Raw genomic sequence first — 21,801 nt, 5'->3', positions numbered from 1 at the left:
TAGATTTAGAAACAAGCCACATGGACTTCAGCAGACAGTGCAATCTCAAGACGAACTGACCAGCAATAAATTACAAGAGACATCTAGAATTAGGCAAGGAACAGTGACTTATCAAATCACCCAAGCTGTGTATCTGTGCATCTGCACTTCTATTGGAGATCCATCCAGAAGCAGCTTCCTACCTCTAAGTTTCCATTCTTTCATATTAGTACTATGCTTACACAATTTCAATTTAAATATATGCCCATGCAAATCGCCCTGCAAGAAACTGAATTTACATTTTATTGTTTTCATCTTGGGTCAATATGTAGCATTTCTATTTCTAACTATCTTTGTAATCTTAAATTATTTCTCTTTTTCTTTGGATATCTTTTAGTAAGACTTTACTCCAAAGACAAAACATGTTTCTTAGCCACCATTTTGCGAAGTATAAATTAGAATACAGACTTAGAAAAACAGTACTTGAAAATCTTCTGTTCCTTACAAAAAACTCCGTGCTATCCTCAACGCTGAATGGAAGCCCTTGTTATTTGTACAACATTGCACAACCCACAAAATATGAAGTAAAGAAAGTTCTCAGAACCAGTTTATTCTAGAAAGCAAATATCAGAAAATAAGAGACATTTGTTTGGTGGTCACTTACCATGTTATCACAAATAAGTGCTTTGAGTTATACATGAAAGCTTTACAAGCTTCATTTTGAAACAGATAAGAGAACACTTGTAACGAAGTATTAAGTGCATTTCATGAAAAATTTTTGCTTGTACTAATGCTTTTCCTCCAGGTGTGTTCAGAGTGTGATACAAGACAAACACATATTAATTGCAGTATGTAACATATTTGTTGTACATAATTAAATTTTTGCTGTGGTTTTGCGAAGTAGTATATAGATACACATTTTTAACACATGTAATACTACATCTTTTTACATGGTACCTCACAGAAAAAGCTGAATAGGCATTCTTCACACACTAAGTCTTTTCACAGGAAAAACTGAGACTGGAAAAATGTATTAAGAAACATTATAATGACTAAATTAACTACCCACTGATTGCATCTCCACTACAGCCATCTTTGCTTTCTTCATGCCTTTTTAAAAATAAACATCTCTACATTTTAATAAGTTTTCCTCCAAACCATACTCATTATGTATTTCTGCATCTTTAACTTTGATTTGACCTAATAACTGAGTGCATACAGTGAAGAGAAGAACAAGGAACTGATGCCAGCTTGCTTTCTTTAGAGTAAATGCAATAGTCTCCGTCAGCTGTAACCCATTTTGCAGACTCGTCATCCCTTTTGTAGCCAAGTCAAGGGCAAATGATGTTTGAGAAGTTGTGGCAAAGCAAAAAGGACCACCAATACCAAATTTCCACTGCGTACACCATCTGAAATTGTTCACTTCGTACAAATTTCTGCATAGAAAACCTTCCTCATTAGTTTCAATACGTACAATGAAAAAGGTACAGTATGAATTACTAAGGGAATTTCTTCTTTATGCTAGACAGACCCAAAAAACCCAAAGGCAGAAATATCCATCAGCATAGCACTCATTAAATACAGAAATGTCTCAGGAGTGGCAAGAACAGACTAGAAAAGCAACATTCATAAGATCATGTGCAAGTCTGATTCTGTTATAAGATTAGTGAATGCACAGATATTAAAAACCTCTATGCCCTCTGTTTTACTACCAACCATGAGCCATATTGTGAACTCCTGGAAGGGGGAAGGACAAGGAGAACATCCATACGACAGGAAGTTTGCAACAGCTGTGGAACTGACTTGGGATGTAGTTTCCTAGATTGCCAGTGCCACTTTTCAGGAAAATTGTAAAGACTGTACCTGGGGCTACACTTAGTGGGACCCAGGAACAACTGTCTGATAAATGTTCACCCTCACTTTCATATTTAAAGCATGAAGAAATCAGCAGCTGAATCAAATCACAAGAGTGATTACTCAGAAAGCAAGAGGGACCAGGCAAGGATAAAAGTTGTACCATGAAAAGTTAGAACCACATCAATAAATATATGATTTCAGTATTTTTGCAGTTCATCACATACACTTCTGGCTTTCAAGATGATTGTGCAAGGAAGGTATCAGTTCATTCCCCCTGCCCCCAAGCTCATCTGATAATTCAAAATTAAAACCAAAAATGCAATGCATGCCACCCTCCTCAGTATTGTGTGCAACAGAAGTAAAATACATCTTCTTTGTTCTTTAACTTAAATTGCCAGACTAAAAAACCGTATGGTCCCCTCAGATATTGCTAAGTAATTATTACACAGCTATGTTTCAAATAAGCCCTACAGAACTGTGAGCTGCAACACTGATCCATTTGTGGCTCAAAGGAACCAACAACACTATGCAACCAGCACAAAGTCTTGAAAAATGGTGCTAATGGACATGTAAACTTTAACAATTGTGGATATAAACTTAATTACAAACCAAGGCCTCCTTTTAACAGTTATTTTGTAGCCAAAGGATCTATCTATGACACTGGAAACCAGATCTTTCCTCTCTTCTCAGGCTTGAGAGAAGCGGTAAAGGAGCTGGAAAATAACTTGCTTCAGCCTCCCAGAACTGGGCCAAGGCCCAATAAAAAGAAGGTAGGATTCATCGGCCCAGCAGATAATAAGGAAGAAAGTGACCCCACAGCTGAATCTGTTGCTCTCTTGTAGCACAGTAAAGTGGTATTCTAAACAGCAGCAATATCTGACTGCTCATTTCTTGCAGCTGTACACAGGCTCAACCTATTTTCATTCAGAATAGAAAACAACATCCAAACTGACCGGTGCATGTGGGGATACTACACTTAGATGAAGCATTTGTATTTTGAAGCTGCACTTGTTAGAACTCAGAAAGGACACAATTTGCTCCTAGAGATAATGGAAAACCAGTAGTGGGACAACAGACGGCTACTGTTGGCATAGGTAAACAATGCTGCATGACAGCAATGAATAAAAAATATAAACTCAAACCGAATTAACAACCAAAGCTTTTAATTCGAGGTCTGTGTAATAAATGAGGATCATCAAAAGTTGCTACAACAGCACTTCCCTGTTTGCTTTGCATACTGAAAATGTTCCTCCCTTACCCTCCACAAGAAATTGAATTTCATCTAATATACGAAAAAGTCCTTTATGGTAGTGCAATATAAATCCAATGATTTCCAGCACTTAATCTTTTAGGTCTTTAAACTGCTCTTGTATTTAAAATAATTTCTGTCAGTCTTTTACTTTCAACATCACGAATTGCCTTTTACTTATCCTGATGCAGACTCAGGAAATATGAACAAAAAAAATTATCATCTTTACCTGTAATGCACTGAAACTGTCCATCTTCTCTTCTTATTGTAAATGCTTCCCCTGGATTAACTTGCACAAGAATAACCTTAAAAATAAAAGAGTGTTTACAACCGTTACACAGGAATATGTTACAGAGGTCTGAAGTTTTACTGGGAAAAAAACACCATTTTTTTCTGGTTAGTAAATACATTATTTTTCACTTCACACTGCTTGCTGCCTTCATCCCACAGAGAAAAAGAGATAAGAGCAAGAACAAGTACAGATATTTTTAAACGAACATTTTTCAGTTTTACAGTTTTACAACTCAGTAAACAGTACCTGTACATTTTTTTTTCTTGACTGCTTTGTATAATTAAAGAGCTATTTGTACAGCTTAAGTTATTTCAACAAATTACATTAACGTCAACATTAATCAAACCATTAGATAAAAGTTTCAGAAGGAAGCCTAGAATTCCCAGTGTTTGAATTTTCATCACAGCCACTTGGCAAACAGTTTTCAACAAAAGGGCAATATTGTGTCATTTCCTTCTTTATATGATCCAAGCATGTTTGTACTTTGATTAGTGATAAAACATTATTAGAAGTCATGACAAAGTAAGTGCATCAGATACACTGCATGAAACAATATGTATAGTTTTATTTATGGAAAACTGTTTATCCTATTTTGTAAATCCAAGCAATGCAGAACTGATAGCAAAGCACACTTATCATCCAAAATAAATGGAGGAAGTCTGACATATACCAAAGCAGAAGCCCGGAGAGAAAAAGTTTGTGACCATGAAAAACCAAGCTAAAATTACAAACAAAGAAAAAACCAAAACAGAAGAGCAGGTGCATTTCATCATTTCCCTTCTGGACACATCTTTCTTCAGCCTCACTTGCACATGTCTAAATACAATTTATGTTCTCCTCCTCTTCAATATCATGGCCAAAAATTTACTCTGTCCAAATGTTAAAAGAAAAGAAAGTTGGTCTTGTTTACAAAAAATAGGCAACTTGAGTGTTACTCACGTTACAAATACTGGAGAGAAAGGAAAAGTTGAAAAAAAGGCAGAAATCTCATTAATTCCTCACCCTCTGGTAGACCAAATTTATGATTAATTAAAAGAAGGCAAGTTCTACCCCAGCAGACATGCAGCTTCAAAGAGATCTGATGGATATTCGCATTTTCAAACTTGGGCCGTATGATTCAATACTGATTTAGCTCGGTTTTGAGCATGCACTTTAAAAATACTACTTTAAGTTGTTTCATGTGGTACAGTGCTGTTACTGGATCAAGATGTCTCCAGAAGCTATAGGCTCTTTGAGAAAAAAAAACCAATGAATGATATCACTCAACAAATGATATCACTGTTCATATTTTATCATGCCAATAAGTTCTCCAGATCTTCTAAAGTGTGTCTGAATATGAAATTCAGTAAGAGTTAGCATTCATAATACAACCGAAACTTTGAAACAAGAGGATTTTAGACATGAACTTCAAATAAGACTTACAGGTCTTCAGAAAATATTTTATTGCCAGAGTTTATTGTAAGCGTTTGAAGGCAGCATTTTAACAACTGGCTATCACCTTCAGAAAGTGATGAAGGAGAGAAATATGAGTGGATGAGTTCTTATAATTTCAGACTCCCCAAGCAGGCATAACTTTTTGCAGATGTATTTCATTGATTTACTTTCTCCTCTCTGCTACAATTGAAAGTTGTAGCTTGATATTTAGATTGGAATAAAAATACCTAAAAGCTTCACAGGAATACATGAGAATGTCTTTCCATGTCTTATGTGTGGACTGGATACCCATATTTACACAAGTCTTTTTGCTGATTTAGTTTGCCCTAAGTCCTGGAAGGAGCCATTCTGGCTACAGCTGACCACTCCATCTGTACAACGTTCAGCTCAATATTCTTGGTCTCCACTGTATAAACTATGAGAAGTAGAAAAGCTGGAAAGCTGTCAAGTTTTACGGCAATGGCTGGTATAATTCCATTTATTCCGGCTTTTTACAGTCACAGGAAACGGGGGATGACTGGTATTCCTGCATTGTTCCCATCTTTTCTGTGTCAGGGCCTGAGGTTGGTAACCTGGCTAATAATGTTGCCTTGGGAACCCACTGGTTTTCCTTCTCCAGACCTCTGCTGCAGGACATCCCAACTGGGGCTCAGCTAGCAGAGTGTATCTGAGCATGGGAATACACAAACTGCAGCAAGTTGGCCCCATGCCTCCTGATTTTCTCTTGTAGAAGCTTCTCCTGCATGAGAATCTTTGTTGTTCACTTCACAGATGGTCTGAGAAGGTAAAGGCTCAGCATGCCAACTATGCTGGAACACAGCGAAAGGGGCCACTCATCAGCAGTGGCTGTGCCATGAGGCAACAGGTCTCCTGATGGCATCCAGCACTGTTCTGACACTCAGGACATCGTGAGATTTTCACATAGAATCACAGAAATGTCCTGAGTTGGAAGGGACCCGCAAGGATCATCGAGTCCAACTCCTGTCCCTGCACAGGACAACCTCACAGTTCACACCATGTGTCTGAGGGTGTTGTCCAGTCTCTTCTTGAACACTGTCAGGCTTGGGGTTGTGACACCTCCCTGGGGAGCCTGTTCCAGTGCTCCACCACCCTCTGGGGGAAGAACCTTTTCCTAATGTCCAACCTGAACATCTCTGAGGACAGCTCACTTCCACTCAAAAGGGCAGGGAGACCTGCCAGCTTAATGCAGGTTAATTAGATACTCAGTTCCCAGGAACAGGAAATACAGCCTTTCTGTCAATGGACTATTAGTCTACCTGATGCCCAACTGCGTATTTCTTTCACTGGCTCTCACTTTCAGCCTTGCTTTTATATTATGCATTCACATTTGTATTTTACAACTGTTTCAAGACAGGCTGTATTTGTTGCCAAGTGTGCCAAAAGAGTGTGAATCAGGGCTGAAGTACTCTCAGAAGTTTCAAGAACTGCTGGCTTCCAAAATCTTTGTGTTGGGGTAACGTGTGACATGGTGACCAGCCCTGGCTGCTGGACCAGCCTGATCACTGCTGAAGCCCAAAGAGGAATCACTGCTTTGTGAAGGATGTTTTTGAGACTTACCACCTCAGTAGATGCAATTTGAAATAAGAAAAATTAAAGCTGTGCACACAGAGAGGGAGAGACCGATACCTTTCTGGTCAGAAGAGGTATTACCAAAGGCAGACAATCACCCACGGGTATTCCCTCTTATCTAATAAAAATCTGTTGCACATAATCAAAGATGCAAGAGAATTTCTCCAAAGGAAAAGGTAGCATGGATCTTTCACAGCATCATATGTTAAAGAAACGAAATTTACAGGTTGCTGAGCATGTATAGGTCTTCTATTTCATTCTAGGTGGCTTTGTGCAGGCTTGCACATCTCATCATCCAGCATGCTACTTCATGAACCCTGACATCAATGCTTATGAAAAACAAGGCCATTGTGTTTCACACTGAGTATTCTAGACCTCAGTCTCCTTCTTCTTCTGGGTAAAACATTCACATTGGCTGGGACTAAGTGAAAAAGCTTTGGAAAAATCTGTTGGTTTGGCCTCTCTTCCTGTGCCTCAATCTTTTTGTGACAAATCCTGTTGCTTTACTCCCAGCGGCTGAAGCTCTGCTAGCCAAAGGCTGATATGCATTATTCTACCCAGATTTCCACTGCCTGCTCCTCTAAGATAATAATGGTAATCTGAAAAATCTCATTTGTGATGTGTCAGTCTCAGTGGGAGGCACGTTTAACACAGCTATTTTTCAAATGCCATTTCTCTTTCTAAATCAACAAAACACTAATTAAGGACTTCACAAGCTTAACAGAATGATGTGACCTTAAAGACACTGAGGCCTTGATACAAACTCTAGAAGCCTACAAGCATTTTTAAAGCATGACCAACTATAAGAGAACCTAATTAAATTTAAAAGTGTAATTTCTCAATGCTAACACAACTTTGACTCAACATATTTTTGTCTCAAGTTCAAAATATGTTACGGAATTGCTATTAAGAAATGGGAGTATTAGGTCAACAACTAGTTTTATGTAATTTCCACTGGGACTGTAAATTGTTTCCTTTAAACTGTCATTTAATGATGATCCACATGACCTCAATAGAGTTCCTGATGAAAAACAGTACAGAATCTCTTTCCAGAGGATAGCATACAAGTTTACAATACAAGACTGCAGCTGTACAATTATCAGAAAAGCATTTCATGCATAAATAAAGCAAAATTACCAGCCCATATGACTGAAGTTTGAAATACCTTAAACACAGTTGCCAAAGACTGGCAGTTTTAACAGTAAAATTTAATATTTTTTAATGGTACTTCACTTATTCTACAAAAGGTATTTTAGAAGATAAACCCAGACCAAGTTAACAACATACCAAGCTTTGTTGTCACTCAATTAAATAGGTATGGATGATAGAGGTTTCTTCTTAGCAAAATATTAAAGTAAAATCCATCCTAAAAACATAGAAAGGCATTGCAAAAAGGAATAGTATTCATTAAACACCCTTCTTAGCATGGAATACCCAACTTTTTTCCTGATTTCAGAAACATTTACTTTGCTGCCCATCCACTGTCAGTTCAAGATGCATAGCCTGCATTAGCAAAGACCTAAAAAAACTGAATCGTGCCATGTATTAGAAAGCTCAGTAGGTTTTTCCCCCAAATTGCTGTTTAAACTCAGGCAGCTGCTCAAGCCGAATAACAACATAAGAAATGTCCTCATGGTCTGGGTCAGCAGTCCAGGCCAGCAGTCCATCTGGTCCAGCACTTTGTCACTAGTGTATCAACTGGAAATGCTATTTAGGGAAAGCAAGTGAGCCAGGCCACTTTCTGCACTTCATCTCTGTCACTGTCCATGAGTTTGCCTGAACTCTTTGAGTTCACTTACACTTTGAATTGCCTCCACAACCTCCTATGGCAGCACATTCCTGAAGTTCACTTTTCAGCCATTTTGAAAATTGCCTACTAGTTAAATGCCCCTAGTTCCTCTGCTATGAGATTTGCTGAACAACAGTTGTGAGTATATTTAATCTACCACCTCCACTATTTTCTAAGCCTTAGCAATTCCCCCCTCCTTGTCCCCAGACTCTGCAAACTGGGGAGTCCTGATGTTTCTAATCTCTTCTACGAGAACTCCTTCATCCTCTTGACCACATCTGTGGTACCTAAAACCACATCTATACTAGCAAAGCAAGCGGTGCTGGGAACGTCACCTGGGATGCTCAACAACGCTACGCTGGTCCTGAGTACAACACAAGCTGATGCCAACGAGCAGCCTTCTCCCAGACAACACTGGAAACTATTCCAAAGACCAGAATTAACAAGCAACCTGCACAAAGACACTTTCTGGATGAAAAGATTTACTAGAGTTTACTAGAACAGACTTGTTCCATGACAGCCTCAGTCTTTAGGAACATCACTGAGCACAGTTAAATTACTAATATAAAAACACTGCCACACAGTAACCTCAAGAAGCATTACAATGTTTTGCCTTTTTGAAGGACTGGCTAAGGTACACCCGCTTCATTAGCTTTGAAAATCTGTTCTTCACTATAATCGTAATTTGAACTGGTCTTACACAATAAATAGGCTCTTAAAATACAACCAGTCTACAGAAAACTATTTTAGAATGCTTCTCTTCACAAATACTTCCAAACTAAAAGATAATTTTATTGTAGCTCAAGTAGTATGATCACATCCTACAAAGATATGCAAGATTGACTTGGACATACTACTATCAATAGATACAATGATAATTTCACAACAATTTCATCTGATGATCTCATATTTGATTTAGCTTTACCACAGGAGTGTGAGTAGGATGAGAAAGTGCTCTGATTTTGCACCTAAAGAATCAAAGGCAGTATGAACATTCAGAGAGAAGAGTGTTGAATGTTTGCTTTTATTCAGCAAATTCTTAACCATCTGCAAAAGAAACTATAGGATGTTTCTGTAGACTGAACCAGGAAAGGAGCTGAATGTTTTTTTCAAGCCTTATAGCTTATTTCTAACACTGAAGAAATGAATGGCAAAAAATGGCTAGAGTCAGAAAAAAACTATAAAACTAAGGATGCAAAAGACAGAGAGTGGAAGGGGAATCTGGAATCAGAATGCTGCTCCAAAAAAAGGGAAAACTTAAGGCCAAATGTTAACACTCATCTCCAGAAAGGTCTAGAAGTAAGTTTTATCAGCATGAAGCAGAGACTGCAGAGGTCAAAATAAGATTCTTAGAGGTACTTTGCTCCACCAATATGGCCACAGAAATGTCTTTTAAAAGCAGAATGGCAATGATACAAACACACCCAATATATATTTTACTAATCCTTATCTTTACAGATACAGAGTACTTCCCCAAGCAGTCTCGCATTTTGCTTGTGCCAGACAAATATACAGGTTAAGGTATTTTTTCACTGGAGCACTGTGAGGGACAGGATGGAATTTAAAATACACAACTAGCTAATCCTTCTTTTCATTTGCTTGTTTGCACACTAATTAACACCCAAAAGCTCATTAATTCCACTGAAATAACAATTACCAACAACCCCTTTTTCTGTCAGTAATACCCACACTTCTACAAGCATCTCTGCTTCCACTTCCACCCTCCTAACAGAAGAAGTGATGTGTTAGCAGATTGCCAGGTTTGAAGATAATTTCAGTTATCTGATGGAAAAGAAAGGCAGCATCAGACTTACGGCATCACTAATGTGTTTAACATCAAAACACGCAGGGAAAAGTTTTCCCAATGCTCTCTATCACAAAAACAAACAAAACAAAAGAACAACAACAAAAGCAAACAAATAAAACATACCCCTCCCACCCCCCCCAATAGGCTCACACAATGAATGACTGTTCTCCATCAGGTGGTTAGTAAGCAAGACCAAAATAAAACCTATAGACGTCATTGTGAAGTAGAAATTAACAAAATTGGATTCATCCTGATAAGGGTTGTAGATGAGGGGAAAGACTTGCAGAGCAGGAAAACAAAAAGCTTAGGACTAATCCACAAGCATGTTACTTCAATGTTTTAAGGCAACATCTTTCCATAGCAGAAACTGTAAATGCAACTAGAAGTTGAAACTATTTCTGTTCCTCTGGAGTGGAAAAAAAGCCACTAAGTAAAACCTGAAATAAGTCAATGAGCTCTAAAAACTAATTTAATAATAAAAAAATCACATAGCAAGTTTGACACATTTTTCTTCTTTTGCTCACCATTATACACGTGCAAAAGCAGCTCTCTGAATAACACTCAAAGGCTAAAGAACAAGGCTCCCGCCCCAAATGCACACACACTTTGATGATAGAGCCAGCCAAAAAACAGTGTCTCAAAAATATTTTGCTGCTTCTACCAAATACATGTATGCAGTGGATCTGTAAGGCAAAAGAGATTTATTTAAAAAAACTACATATGAAAATATTATTGCTAATATATCATATATACCGAGATAATATATTTAATTTATTGTTTACGTTCTAGAAGTTTAAATTTAGTCTGAAGTGAAAAAGCCCGCCAAAACAACAAATTATTTTATCTAGACATATACTACATGATCTTTGACACAGTCACAAAATTCAGAATTAAGAGAGTTGCTAACCTTCTCTTCTACCCTGCTCCATAAAGGTATGAAGACCTACCTAATTTGGGGAGATTTTTGCAGATCAGATTTGAATGAGGTTCATGGAAGAGAATCTAGCATATCATTACCACATAAGGATAATTTAAGTATTACACTTTTAAAGCCACAGTTCAACTAATACCTGTATTTCTAAAAGGACAGGACTGACTGAAATTAACTTTCTAACTCTTCTAAGCCGGTACAAACACCAAGAGATTCAGATACAGTAAAATTTTGTTTACAAGTTTGGTATTCACAGCCACATTTTCAAATCTTTTGTAGCAAGTAACAAATTGCTGCTTTTATACCTAGAAGCTTCTCTGTCTGTAGAATAAGTTATTAACTACCGAATATATAACATAATTTAAAAACAGTTTTTCTAATTCCTATGGGTTCATTTCTAACCAGTAAAGTCTTAGCTGGAAGACTGAAACTATCATTTTAGAGCCAATGGGATACAAGAGAAATACTTTAGTATTTGTATTAAAGAAAAATCTACAGACATCAAGCTCTCTCTGTCTCTCCAAAATATCTTAGCTCTCAAACACATCAGGGACTGATACTGAAGGGGAAAAGAAAACTGTTAAGTTTTCTAATCCCGACTGAGGCTAAAGGATCCAAAACACATTAAATGCTTTGTGCTGTGTGTGAAGTTGTGGGATAAGCCCAGGTGAGAACGGGCGTTCTGCTGTCTCCACAGGCTACCGCTGTCTGCTGCCACAAAGGCAAGAAAACCAAAGGAACCAGACTGAATTTCAGTGTAAAGGGATGTTTGGAATCCTTCCCGCTCCCCAGCCAGCCCCCATCTCCCACTGAAGGGGAAAGGAACTGAATGAGTTACTTGAGATCTAAAAGAAGTTAGTTATGCTTCGTGAATTAACATCTTTTTGCAGAATGAGTGAAATCTGGGACAAATTTTCCAACCAAGTTAAAAGCCTCTGAATAGACATTAACAAGAATGCTACTAGACCTAACACTAAATACATCATAATGAAAAAAATGCAATCCTTTAGCAGTAAAGCCAATTCATAGTCTGGCACACATATTAAAATACTGAATAATGTGTGGAAGTAAGAAGGCAAGGAGAAAGTGGGGAGAAAAAGCTAGGATATGCTACATAAATTTTATCCATTGCTAAAATCACATATAATATGAAGAAATAAGAGTATGCTAAATTACATCTGTGATTAAAGCATACTTAAAATACCGTAATAAGAGACTGTTCTCTGTACAACAAGAAAGATTACAAATTTGAGCAAAACAGTCCTACTGAAAAGCACAGTTCTGTTTTTGCCTCATTCTGGAGTGTTTTTGGGGGATGTGTACATTTTGGGGGGTTCTAGGGTGTTTTGGTTTTTTCCTCCAAACACATTTCCTAGAAGCCAAGAGGGTAAAGTGTTCCAAAACATTTCTCTGGACCTCTGAAACTGTAATTTAAAGAGAATCAAATCACAATCGATTTCTTTACTAGCAAAAACAATGTTCTTTTCTGAGATGTTTTACTAGGAAAGAGACAAGAGCTTCAGGGTTGTGGTTAGTTTTTGGTTTTGTTTCTTATTAATTTGAAAACGTCTATATTTAGCATTATATGGTAATAGGTGCTGAGTCAGTACAAATAACTGCCAGCAAAAGTCACAAATAATGGAAAGACTTTACCAAAATCATATTTCTAAATGCACTAATAATGTACACCACCATAAAAAAGACAGCAGTGGTTTGTCTAAAAAACACTGCAACTGAAATTAGCTCAGCAGTACTGATGAGAAGTACTTTTAGCCAAAAGGACAAAGGTAAATTCATTTTTGAACATCTTACATATTTAAGAACACACCAAAGCTAATGCTTTTTGTCATTCTGACTTAAAAAAAATTTAAAACACTCAACTAAACCTGTTACAAGGTGGGTAAAGCCAAGCCCTTTGTAAGATGTATACTGTATCTTTAACAGTCTGTCTGCAACAGGATTAAAAAAGGGTGTATTTCTGGAAAAGGGTGAATAGAATAGAATACAACATAACTTCCAGGCAGAGCCGCATTTATGCTCTGCCATTAGGGTACATATTCAGAACAATTACAGTTTTCTCCACTAATAGCTCCAATCAAGATGTTAATTAGTGACATGCTTTATCTCGTAACCCATTTCAAAAGCCTCAGCGCTGTGACTTACTGTTGCTCGCATCCTTTTATTTCTCTCATTCAACTGGTGCTACCACAGTGACAAAGGATGAAGGAAGATTCAACAGTCACCACTCCGGCTGCTCCAATCTGTTCCATTCACTTAGTACTGAGGTAATCTTCGGTGATGTGTCGAGCACTGCCTCCCCCTTCTTTTAACAGGGCACCTTAACCTGAACGCCACGCCGGAGCATCTCCCTCTCCCTTCCTCTATAGCTGTGCATCCACAAAGCATGTGGAGGCAGGATGTGAAAGGTAGGATCAATTAACAATATAGTCAGCAATACCTACCTCAAGCCTTCCTTCCTATCAAATTAGCCAACGTACAGTGAGCTTCCTGCTGTACACGAATGTATCATGTCACCATAGCAACTAAATCAACAAATAGCTGCTGCAGCATCTGCTTCTGGATCATCTAACGTCAGTCAACAGAAGGTTCGGGTTTAAGAGAGCAAAGCTTCCAAATATATGCCATTTCATAACTGCATTTTTAATTTAGCATCATGATTCCCAGATAGGATACACTAGCTCAAAATGAGCCAACTTCTGACTTTATACTTGAATCCATGATGCAGCTCATGACTTCAGTTTGCAAATAAGCCAGAAATGAGGACAAAAAAAACCCAAACACCACACACATTATAAGACAATAAAAAGATACAGCAAAGAACTACTTGACTGGGTTCTACTGCTCTTTTTCCTACATACTGTTTTACTCTATACTGTGCATTTGTTAGGTACATTAAAAGGCATGAAAAGAAAGAAGTGTGTTTCCCCATTTTGCTGTATAATTTACATACATGTCTGCCCTAAATAATACTATAACCATAAATACCTTTTATTAGATATTAATATTTAAGACATTTCAGATGGCTGACAAAGATGGTTTCTCTCTATTAGTCTCCACTAAAGAACAGAACTGAAAACATCCAGTATTAGTTTCTGGCAATCTCATATCTGCAGACTTTAATCCCAACAACATCAGGGGCCCATGGGCATACCCTCACTTGTGGAAAGACAGCTACATAGGGCAAAGCACGCATCCCTCCCTTCTTGTGAGAAATTACTTCAAATACCACATATGCATCACTCTGGTTTAAGTTCTGACCCATAAGCAGACAAGATACCTGAAACTGCTTTGTAACAACTTGGTATCTGGATTGTGATAGCATGAGATTGCAGATGAAATGTCGCTTGAGGTACAAAAAAAATATTTAAAATTACTTGAACAGTAATGTCTTTAAGGTAATAAGCAAGTATACTCACACATACACTTTTATGCAAAAGGACTCAAACCTACAGCCTACTTACAACAAAAAAAGTAACTTTCTACTATTTTAACTCCAAGTCATATTCCTAACACTCATCACTTTAACAAGTAAAAGCTTTCTAACCTCAAGGAATCACTTATTCACATCCAGTATCCTTTTATTATTGAAAACATTTAGTTTTCAAAGTGGTGGTTCCTCCACTGATGTCCAGTATTTTGTTACAAGGAAAATCATTACGTCCGGGTTGGCTCCACAGAGCGGGTTCCTGTGAACAGGGAAAACTGGACACAGACTGAAGATACCAACTCTGTTGTGGCTGTAACGTGGACTTACTGTGATCTGTGGGTTCATCACCTCACCTACGCCAGAGTTTCCCTGTCTGTAGGAGTACTACGACAGCGTTTTTGTGTCCCTAAAAGCCCCTGATCAACGAACATCGCAAGACTTGAGTGTTGTTATTCATCAGCAGGACAGGAATTGCCAGATGGAATCACATCTGTGGTCCAGCTAAGGTGAGGTCAGTTCCAAATGCGGCACAAGTTGTTTTTCCATTGAATGGGAATTTGAAATCTGCTGTTCATATCAGAACGATGTTAATGAGGCTATGAATGACTCTTTTCCACAATCAAACCCACTAACATTTAGAAAACGGATGAAATGGAAAAATGCAAAAGATCTCTATAACAGGTATTACAAACAGCATAAGATGATTAAATAGGAACATCTGACACATCAGTAATAAAAGCTAAATTAAAACAGTGTCTTAAGCCTTTGGAAATTTAAAACCGTACAAATTTCATGGTTGTGAAGAATGTTACTTCCAACTAATTCTTTCTTAAAGACAACTTTTGTAAGATTTCCTATTACCATCTTCTTTCAGACTTCCTGAAAACTTTCTCCTCCCACATTTATGTTGGCTAGTAACCCATAAAGAGTTCTGAAAACTTTAGGTTAAGCTCTGCGCAACACCATACCAATTCATAGCAGACTAAGCGCTAGCACAAGTAGAAGAAAATAGACATATCATTGTTTATAAGTATCCTATTGACATTGATTGTTGCCCAAGTAACACAACGCCATACTAAACACTAAAGTTCTAAAATCATCTATTTTCCCCCATATTTATTTGAGTAAATTCCAATTTACAGGTTTCCCACAACTACACAATCCTCTACTCTAGCAACTGCTAATACTGACTGATTATCCAGAGGGATCTAGCTGCTCCAAATATGGAGATTAACACTTTCCTAATGAAGAACAGAAAATATCTGGGGAGTAAAGGTCAGTAGCAAATCTCTGTTTTCAGGACTAGGGAGGAAAAATATACAGAATTAAGTAAATGTCACATAATATGTTGCAGTAACAATTTACATGTTTGGTACTCTGAAAAAACAAAACAAAACAAAAAAACTCCAAACAAAATAACCCCAAACAAACAACAAACAATCCAAACTATTTCAGCTTACAGAAGCAGTAGCAGCATGTCCTGAAGAAAGCAAGAGAAAGAAGCCATTGTTCCAGTGACGTGCTCCTAAGACCTATGTATATTTTCAGAGGAGAGCAAGCAACTCTGCGTCATTTTTCTAAAAGGCAGCTGACTGACAACAGAATCAGCAAACATTTCATCTTTAGCCACTGCTACAAGATACTGTCGGCACCACTGAATGCACTAAGGCAGCAAATATCCCTAGGAGCAACTGGAAACAGGGAGGTTGGAAAGATGACTGGACTGTTAGGTGGCACTGACATTCAAAAACTAGAGATTGCAATCAGCTTTCACTGCTTTTTGTAGAAAGACAGGCTGGAAAGATCTGAGAGCTGGCAATTTTTTTTTATTCTAGCAGATAAATTGATTTATGAAAAGTTTTTTAAATTCTTACTCTACTCATATATTACCCTGTTCTCTTCATGTGAAAGACAATCAGCAGAAAGCTGATCACTGGGGGGAAGGAAAAAAAGAAAAGACTATTTGGAGACTAGTTTGGTAAAAACATAAAGTTTTCTGGGAAGAACCAGTAAAAGATAAACGTTAACATCTGTATCTAATGTCACTGATAAATATTCAAGACTTGTTAGTGTCCACGTGTAACAGGCTCAATCAGCGTATGTTCCATAAGTGTGTCTGGCTCATTCTTTGTTATTGGGAAGTACTTACATTTTTAATCTACTTTTTTTCTGCTTCGTCTCTTTTGTATTCTGAGTTCTTGCAGCTTGGATAAGCAAAGTTTTATTAGTCTCATTTACAGCAAACTCAGTTTGTTTCATCATCATTGACACAGCCTGTGGTTAGCAGATAGAGCACAGAAAATTTGCTACTTAAATAATCCCCCCATTACATCTTTAAATCAGTACAAGTATAAACATAAGGGTAACAGAAGTGCTCAAAGAATCTGGATCATGCAATAGACAAACATTTGTACGTCAGAGTTTTAAGCTAATCCTTGTTTACAGGGAACTAGAAGGAAGCAGTGTTAGGGGCAGTCACTGAACTCTGGAACTTTCTGAGGTTATCTGCCCCTGGCCAGTGGTTGGAAACATCAACCACTAAAAAAATCCAAAAAACTGGAAGACTTCAATGAGATTATTCTCATTTCATAATGATATGTTGTTTGAAGTAAAGAGGGCTTCAGCTTTACAATGCCAAGTAAAATGGGATGGGGGACAGAGCTCGTACTGCACAGCAAAGTGGTAACAAGGGCTCAAGTTTTCAGCTGATGCTTTGCAGGGGTTTGTCCCCTGGGCAGGCACCTTCCACGGTCAATCTGCATAGTTGCAACAGTCCAAAATAGAATCAGGGAGTAAATGTTCAGTTAAGTTGTATGTAGATGCACCGAAAGGTAGAAGGTATCACAGCCTCCTTTTTTTAAAGAACTCTGGTGAACGACAGCTCAAACCAAAATTTGGAACAAATATCTTTTACAAAACAATCTCCTACTGCAGTGCAATTGTAACAATTAAAAATATAAGCAAGCTGAAGCTGAATTTGGACATTCAGTTTCTGAAAGTTTAGAAGATTTATGAAGCATATAAGCTGTTGATGTAGAAAGTATATGGACTAGAAGATAATTTTATATTTCCCAACATTGCTTCTGACAGCTCAGATTCCTGTTTGGTGATATAGCAAGTTAAAAAGTCCATAATATTTAAGACTGATGGATGTGTCTTTAAGGTAGAAATGTTAAATAGAGCACAGAAGAAAGTACCAAAGGAAGAGCTGTATTCTCTAATTACTCAGAACGACATTTAATTTAAAAAAAATAGCATGCTAGGAGTTTCAGTAGCACTTCTAAAGTAGTCTTCCCCCCCACCTCGATCAAGTTCCCTATCCACCCTGGTTTGTGCAAATCCGGGTATCACTGTTTATCAAAACACTGTGTGACAACATGAACCTGAGCTGGAAGAGAAATTAAAGGCAACATCCTCAATTTGATCAGGTTGGGAAGGCTCAGCCAGTACTGGACCAAGGGCTTGGTGGGAGAAGTCTCTACAACCCCAGCCTTTTCCCATTTATTTTCTCCTGTACTTGCAGAAAGAAAGGGAGAGAAATTAGAGACAAAGGCCATTTTTCTATGGTGTGTAAACCTGACTCTCTCTCTCTTGCTGGAGAATGTAATTCTGGCTGCTCTATAAAGTGTATAATTCAGTAATACGCAGAGGGTTAGATGGACTTTGCTCAGTTATAAATAAAGAAACCTCTCAATCACCAAGGTGGCGGGGGACGGGGGGGCGGGGCAGAAGGCTTCAGCTAGCAGGGCATGTACTTCAGATTACTTGTTTGCAAAGTGTGCAATGCTCACATCTTTTAAGAGTGGAATTTCTATAGTTAAGAATATGACTTTGCACAGCAGTTACAGAGAGATGACAATAGCTGTCTTCTGAGGAAATGTAGAGTGACTTCATAAGTCTTGGACTCTGGCATTCAGGACCTGGCTGCATGTCCCAGCATTAAGTGTCCCATAGCACAAAGAAGGGGAGAGGAGGGAACCAAGGACACTGCTTGGATACAACTGCCCCCTTCCAGACCTTACTGACGGGAACGTGCGGACTCAGGAACTGGGCCCACTTGAGACAGACTATGGAGAGGAACTGGGCTGCCCTGATGCTTATAGATCTGGGCAACTTGTACCTCCTCATCCCCTTAAAAAAAAACAAAAAAAAAACAAAAAAACAAACCAAAAAACAAACAAAAGCACAGATCTTTAGTCACCTTCCTAAAACAAGAAAGATGTCATCTTCTGGACATGTTTATTTCTCCCAGTTGACTATGTTAGCAACCTACAGTGACTAACTGACTTTAAATCCGATTTTCACATGTCATCCAATTCTCCTAAATGTCAGTTTCTGAAAAGATTCATTCAACAGGGGAAATCTTGCCTCAAGTATCTTGGGAGGAATCTACCGTATCAGAGACCAATATTAATCTAGGATTCATATCACACAAATGAAAACAGACATTTTAGAGAGAAAGAGGAGGATTGCTCAGAAAAGGTTTATGAGGATACTTTATTCCATGAATTTTCATACTGAATACAAGTGGGAAAGCCTATGAACTACACAGCCTTCACTCTTATTTCTACATTTATTTTCAGACAGCTAATATTAAAAGAAATATATTTGGATGCTAGTATAAATTGTGCAATAAATCTGACGCTGCTTTCTGCCATCTAAAAGCAGCACAGTGTTCATACATAACTACACCACCACAGAATTTTGAATCCTCACTTTCTGCTGAGGATGACGGCTGTTCTAGGAAATTTAAAGCAAGTTTTCAATGCATTTGCAATCAAGCATACAGTTTAAATACATAAAATTCAAATCTCAAAAGGAAAAAAAAAATTACACTTAATTAACACAAAACTTCACTCTCCCTGAACAAAATATATGATTAATTCAGATACAGAAAGGATTTAATAATCTTGAGGTTACTCACATCCTCATACCTCCTTTTTTTTGGTAGTGGTGTGGTTTTTTATTTTTTACAAACCATAGCCACCAACCAGTTAAAAACTTTCATGGAAAAGTCCCTTCCAATCCCAAACATACTGTGATACTGTGATATATACAGAATGCCCCATATAAGTTTGATTATGTATTTTCCAGTGATGGTTGCTACACAAAAGTACTAATCAATCCCAGAAAAAAAAATACAGCTTGATAATCAGCTTCTGTAAGCTGGCACTTCAGCATTACACGCAGAAGAGTTCCAATGGTTCCAGTGAACACAGTTCTGGTACGCTTCAAATGCTATGAAGTCACTGAAGGATGGAAGAATAATTGTCAAGTAAAACAAGTTTTAATGAACCTCTGAAAGGAAAAGTTAGATTTATCTGCTAATTCAATAGAGCCCAAGCGGAAGTTAAAAACAAAGAAACAAAAACACACAATACAACAACACAAAACAAACCCAAACCCCAACCAAAAACAGACAGAAGCAACCATGCATGTACTCTGTTCTCTACAAAATAAAAACACAGATAAAGGAAAGAAAACAGCACAATACAGAAAGCAGCAAGTACAGTTATAACAGTGTATGTTGTTACACTGCTTTTAACACAGATTTTTTTTCTTGTACAAGAAAAAATGTTTTTCTTGAAACATATGCAGTTTTAGTCTTGATTTTCTGCAGCAAGGCAAAAGCAAAGTAAGCTGGAACTTGATAATGTACCATATGCTTTTCAGAAACAGAAGTGTCAGAACTAAAACCAAGGAAAAGCATTTAGTAATCCAGATTACATCTTCACCATTATATTTCTGCTGTGACTCCATGTATATAAACAAACTGAAAGCCAAAAAAGGGGATTCTTGAAATTATTTCTTTTGTTTTTAAACCCATCTATTACCCTGCTGACTGAAGGCTTCCTCCTATGATAACAGGTTAATAACTTTAAGATTAGAAGTTTCAATATTTAACCAAGAAATTTGATTTAGAAATATTAACTTGTAGATTTGATGCCAAATATCTACTTCAACTCAAAGAATTTGCACTTAAACTCATATACAGTATATATGTATATACACATAGACACGTACTAAAAATAGATATATATACACATATATATATTTTATACACAATATATATTTTCAACAATCCCACTAAGCATCTAAACTTCTGAAGAAAGTCTGGAGGATAAGCAAGCAGCTTCCCAAGCCAGTAGTATTACTATATCACTATAACTTGCTGAGAAATAAAGCTGACTGAAGGTCAAACACTGTGTGCCATTGCCCAAAGAAAAGGAAACAGTTAACAGGTATTGGGCTAATTTGAGAGTGGTATCTACATTTTTGGTAATAAAGGAGACCACAGTTATATAGGGATGTCTCGCTCCACAGCTGTTGCAGTGGGAAGGTGGAGAGAGGGCGTAGAACTCCAGGGTTGCTGCAAAATTGTGTCAGTAATTTACTGATTTGTCTTGGAGTAGCACTGGGTGCTTCAGAATCTTTCCAAAACAATTTAACATCAGTCTAATATCAAGAAAATAAAGTGTCTGTTAAAGCAAGAAGTTTGAACTCTTGCCTCCTCATTTTCCTCTCAATCACAAATTTACCTCCCCTCACCAAATCAGGGCTCATGTCAAACACATCCTTCCTGTTCAGCCTCAGCAACCATCACCAAAGCCTCTCTGCGGTAGTTACCCTTACATGAAAAACCCTCAAGCACATCTGTCCTCATCCACCTTTTCTAAGCATCACTTGGTTTCTACCAACTCCTATGGATCTTCTCCATTCTTCATCCACAACTTCACTCACCACCAAGACATAAGGACCACGTTATCCACTCAGGTTGAACACAGTGATGAGAAGGTGCAAAAGCAGGACTCCTGGGTTTAATATGAGAGGGAAGAGCTAACGGGCTCGGTCTTTGCTTTTCCTTTTCCCCAGTTTTGTCCTACGAAACTAACAGCAGTCCCTTGTTCTGTGGGACACAGAATGAAGTGGCCTCCCACAGCAGTACATGAACATCCGCACAGTTTAAGTCCCCATGTTTTCTCCCTGAACAGGTATGCTCCTCTAACTTCGTGGATTGTTTTAAAACATGGTGGAAAGTTACAGCTTTAACCTGATCAGACGCTTCCACTATTTGAAGCATATGACCTTTCATCTTAACATGTTCAAATATTTGCACTGCTATTTCACATTTAAACTGCTAGCAGAACTTCAAGTACTTGAAAAAGATTATCTTGAAGATATTAACTGTTCTAGAAAAGTACTGAATGGTCTATATCCATCTGGTAACTCAGTTATGCAGTGTATACAACTTAAATCACTATAATTATCATAGTTAATTCTGATAAGATGCAAAAAGGGTGGAATTGATTAAAAAGATACTCAGGTGTTTCACAACTGAACAAAAACGTGCAAGTTCTAGGATGCAGTTAACTAGTCTAACACAGGAAATACCAAAATATAAACAAAATATTTAAATACAAAATT

The 21,801-nt window shown here is 37.6% G+C and overlaps 1 protein-coding gene across 6 annotated transcripts in view; it reads right to left on the bottom strand.

Annotated features, from left to right (window-relative positions):
- Window positions 1–21,801, bottom strand: part of FNDC3A (fibronectin type III domain containing 3A) — a 118,716-nt gene that overhangs the window by 74,223 nt on the left and 22,692 nt on the right. For all 6 annotated transcript variants that reach the window (XM_080351683.1, XM_080351681.1, XM_080351684.1 and 3 more), the window contains one exon: window positions 3,315–3,390. In XM_080351683.1, the coding sequence (XP_080207809.1) occupies window positions 3,315–3,390 (76 nt within the window). The remainder of the gene's footprint in view (window positions 1–3,314; window positions 3,391–21,801) is intronic.

Source organism: Nesoenas mayeri (assembly GCF_963082525.1).
Source record: "Nesoenas mayeri genome assembly, chromosome: 1".
NCBI classification, from domain to species: domain Eukaryota; kingdom Metazoa; phylum Chordata; class Aves; order Columbiformes; family Columbidae; genus Nesoenas; species Nesoenas mayeri.
Note: the sequence above shows the minus strand (reverse complement) of the source record. Positions and strands in the feature narration are given on the sequence as shown.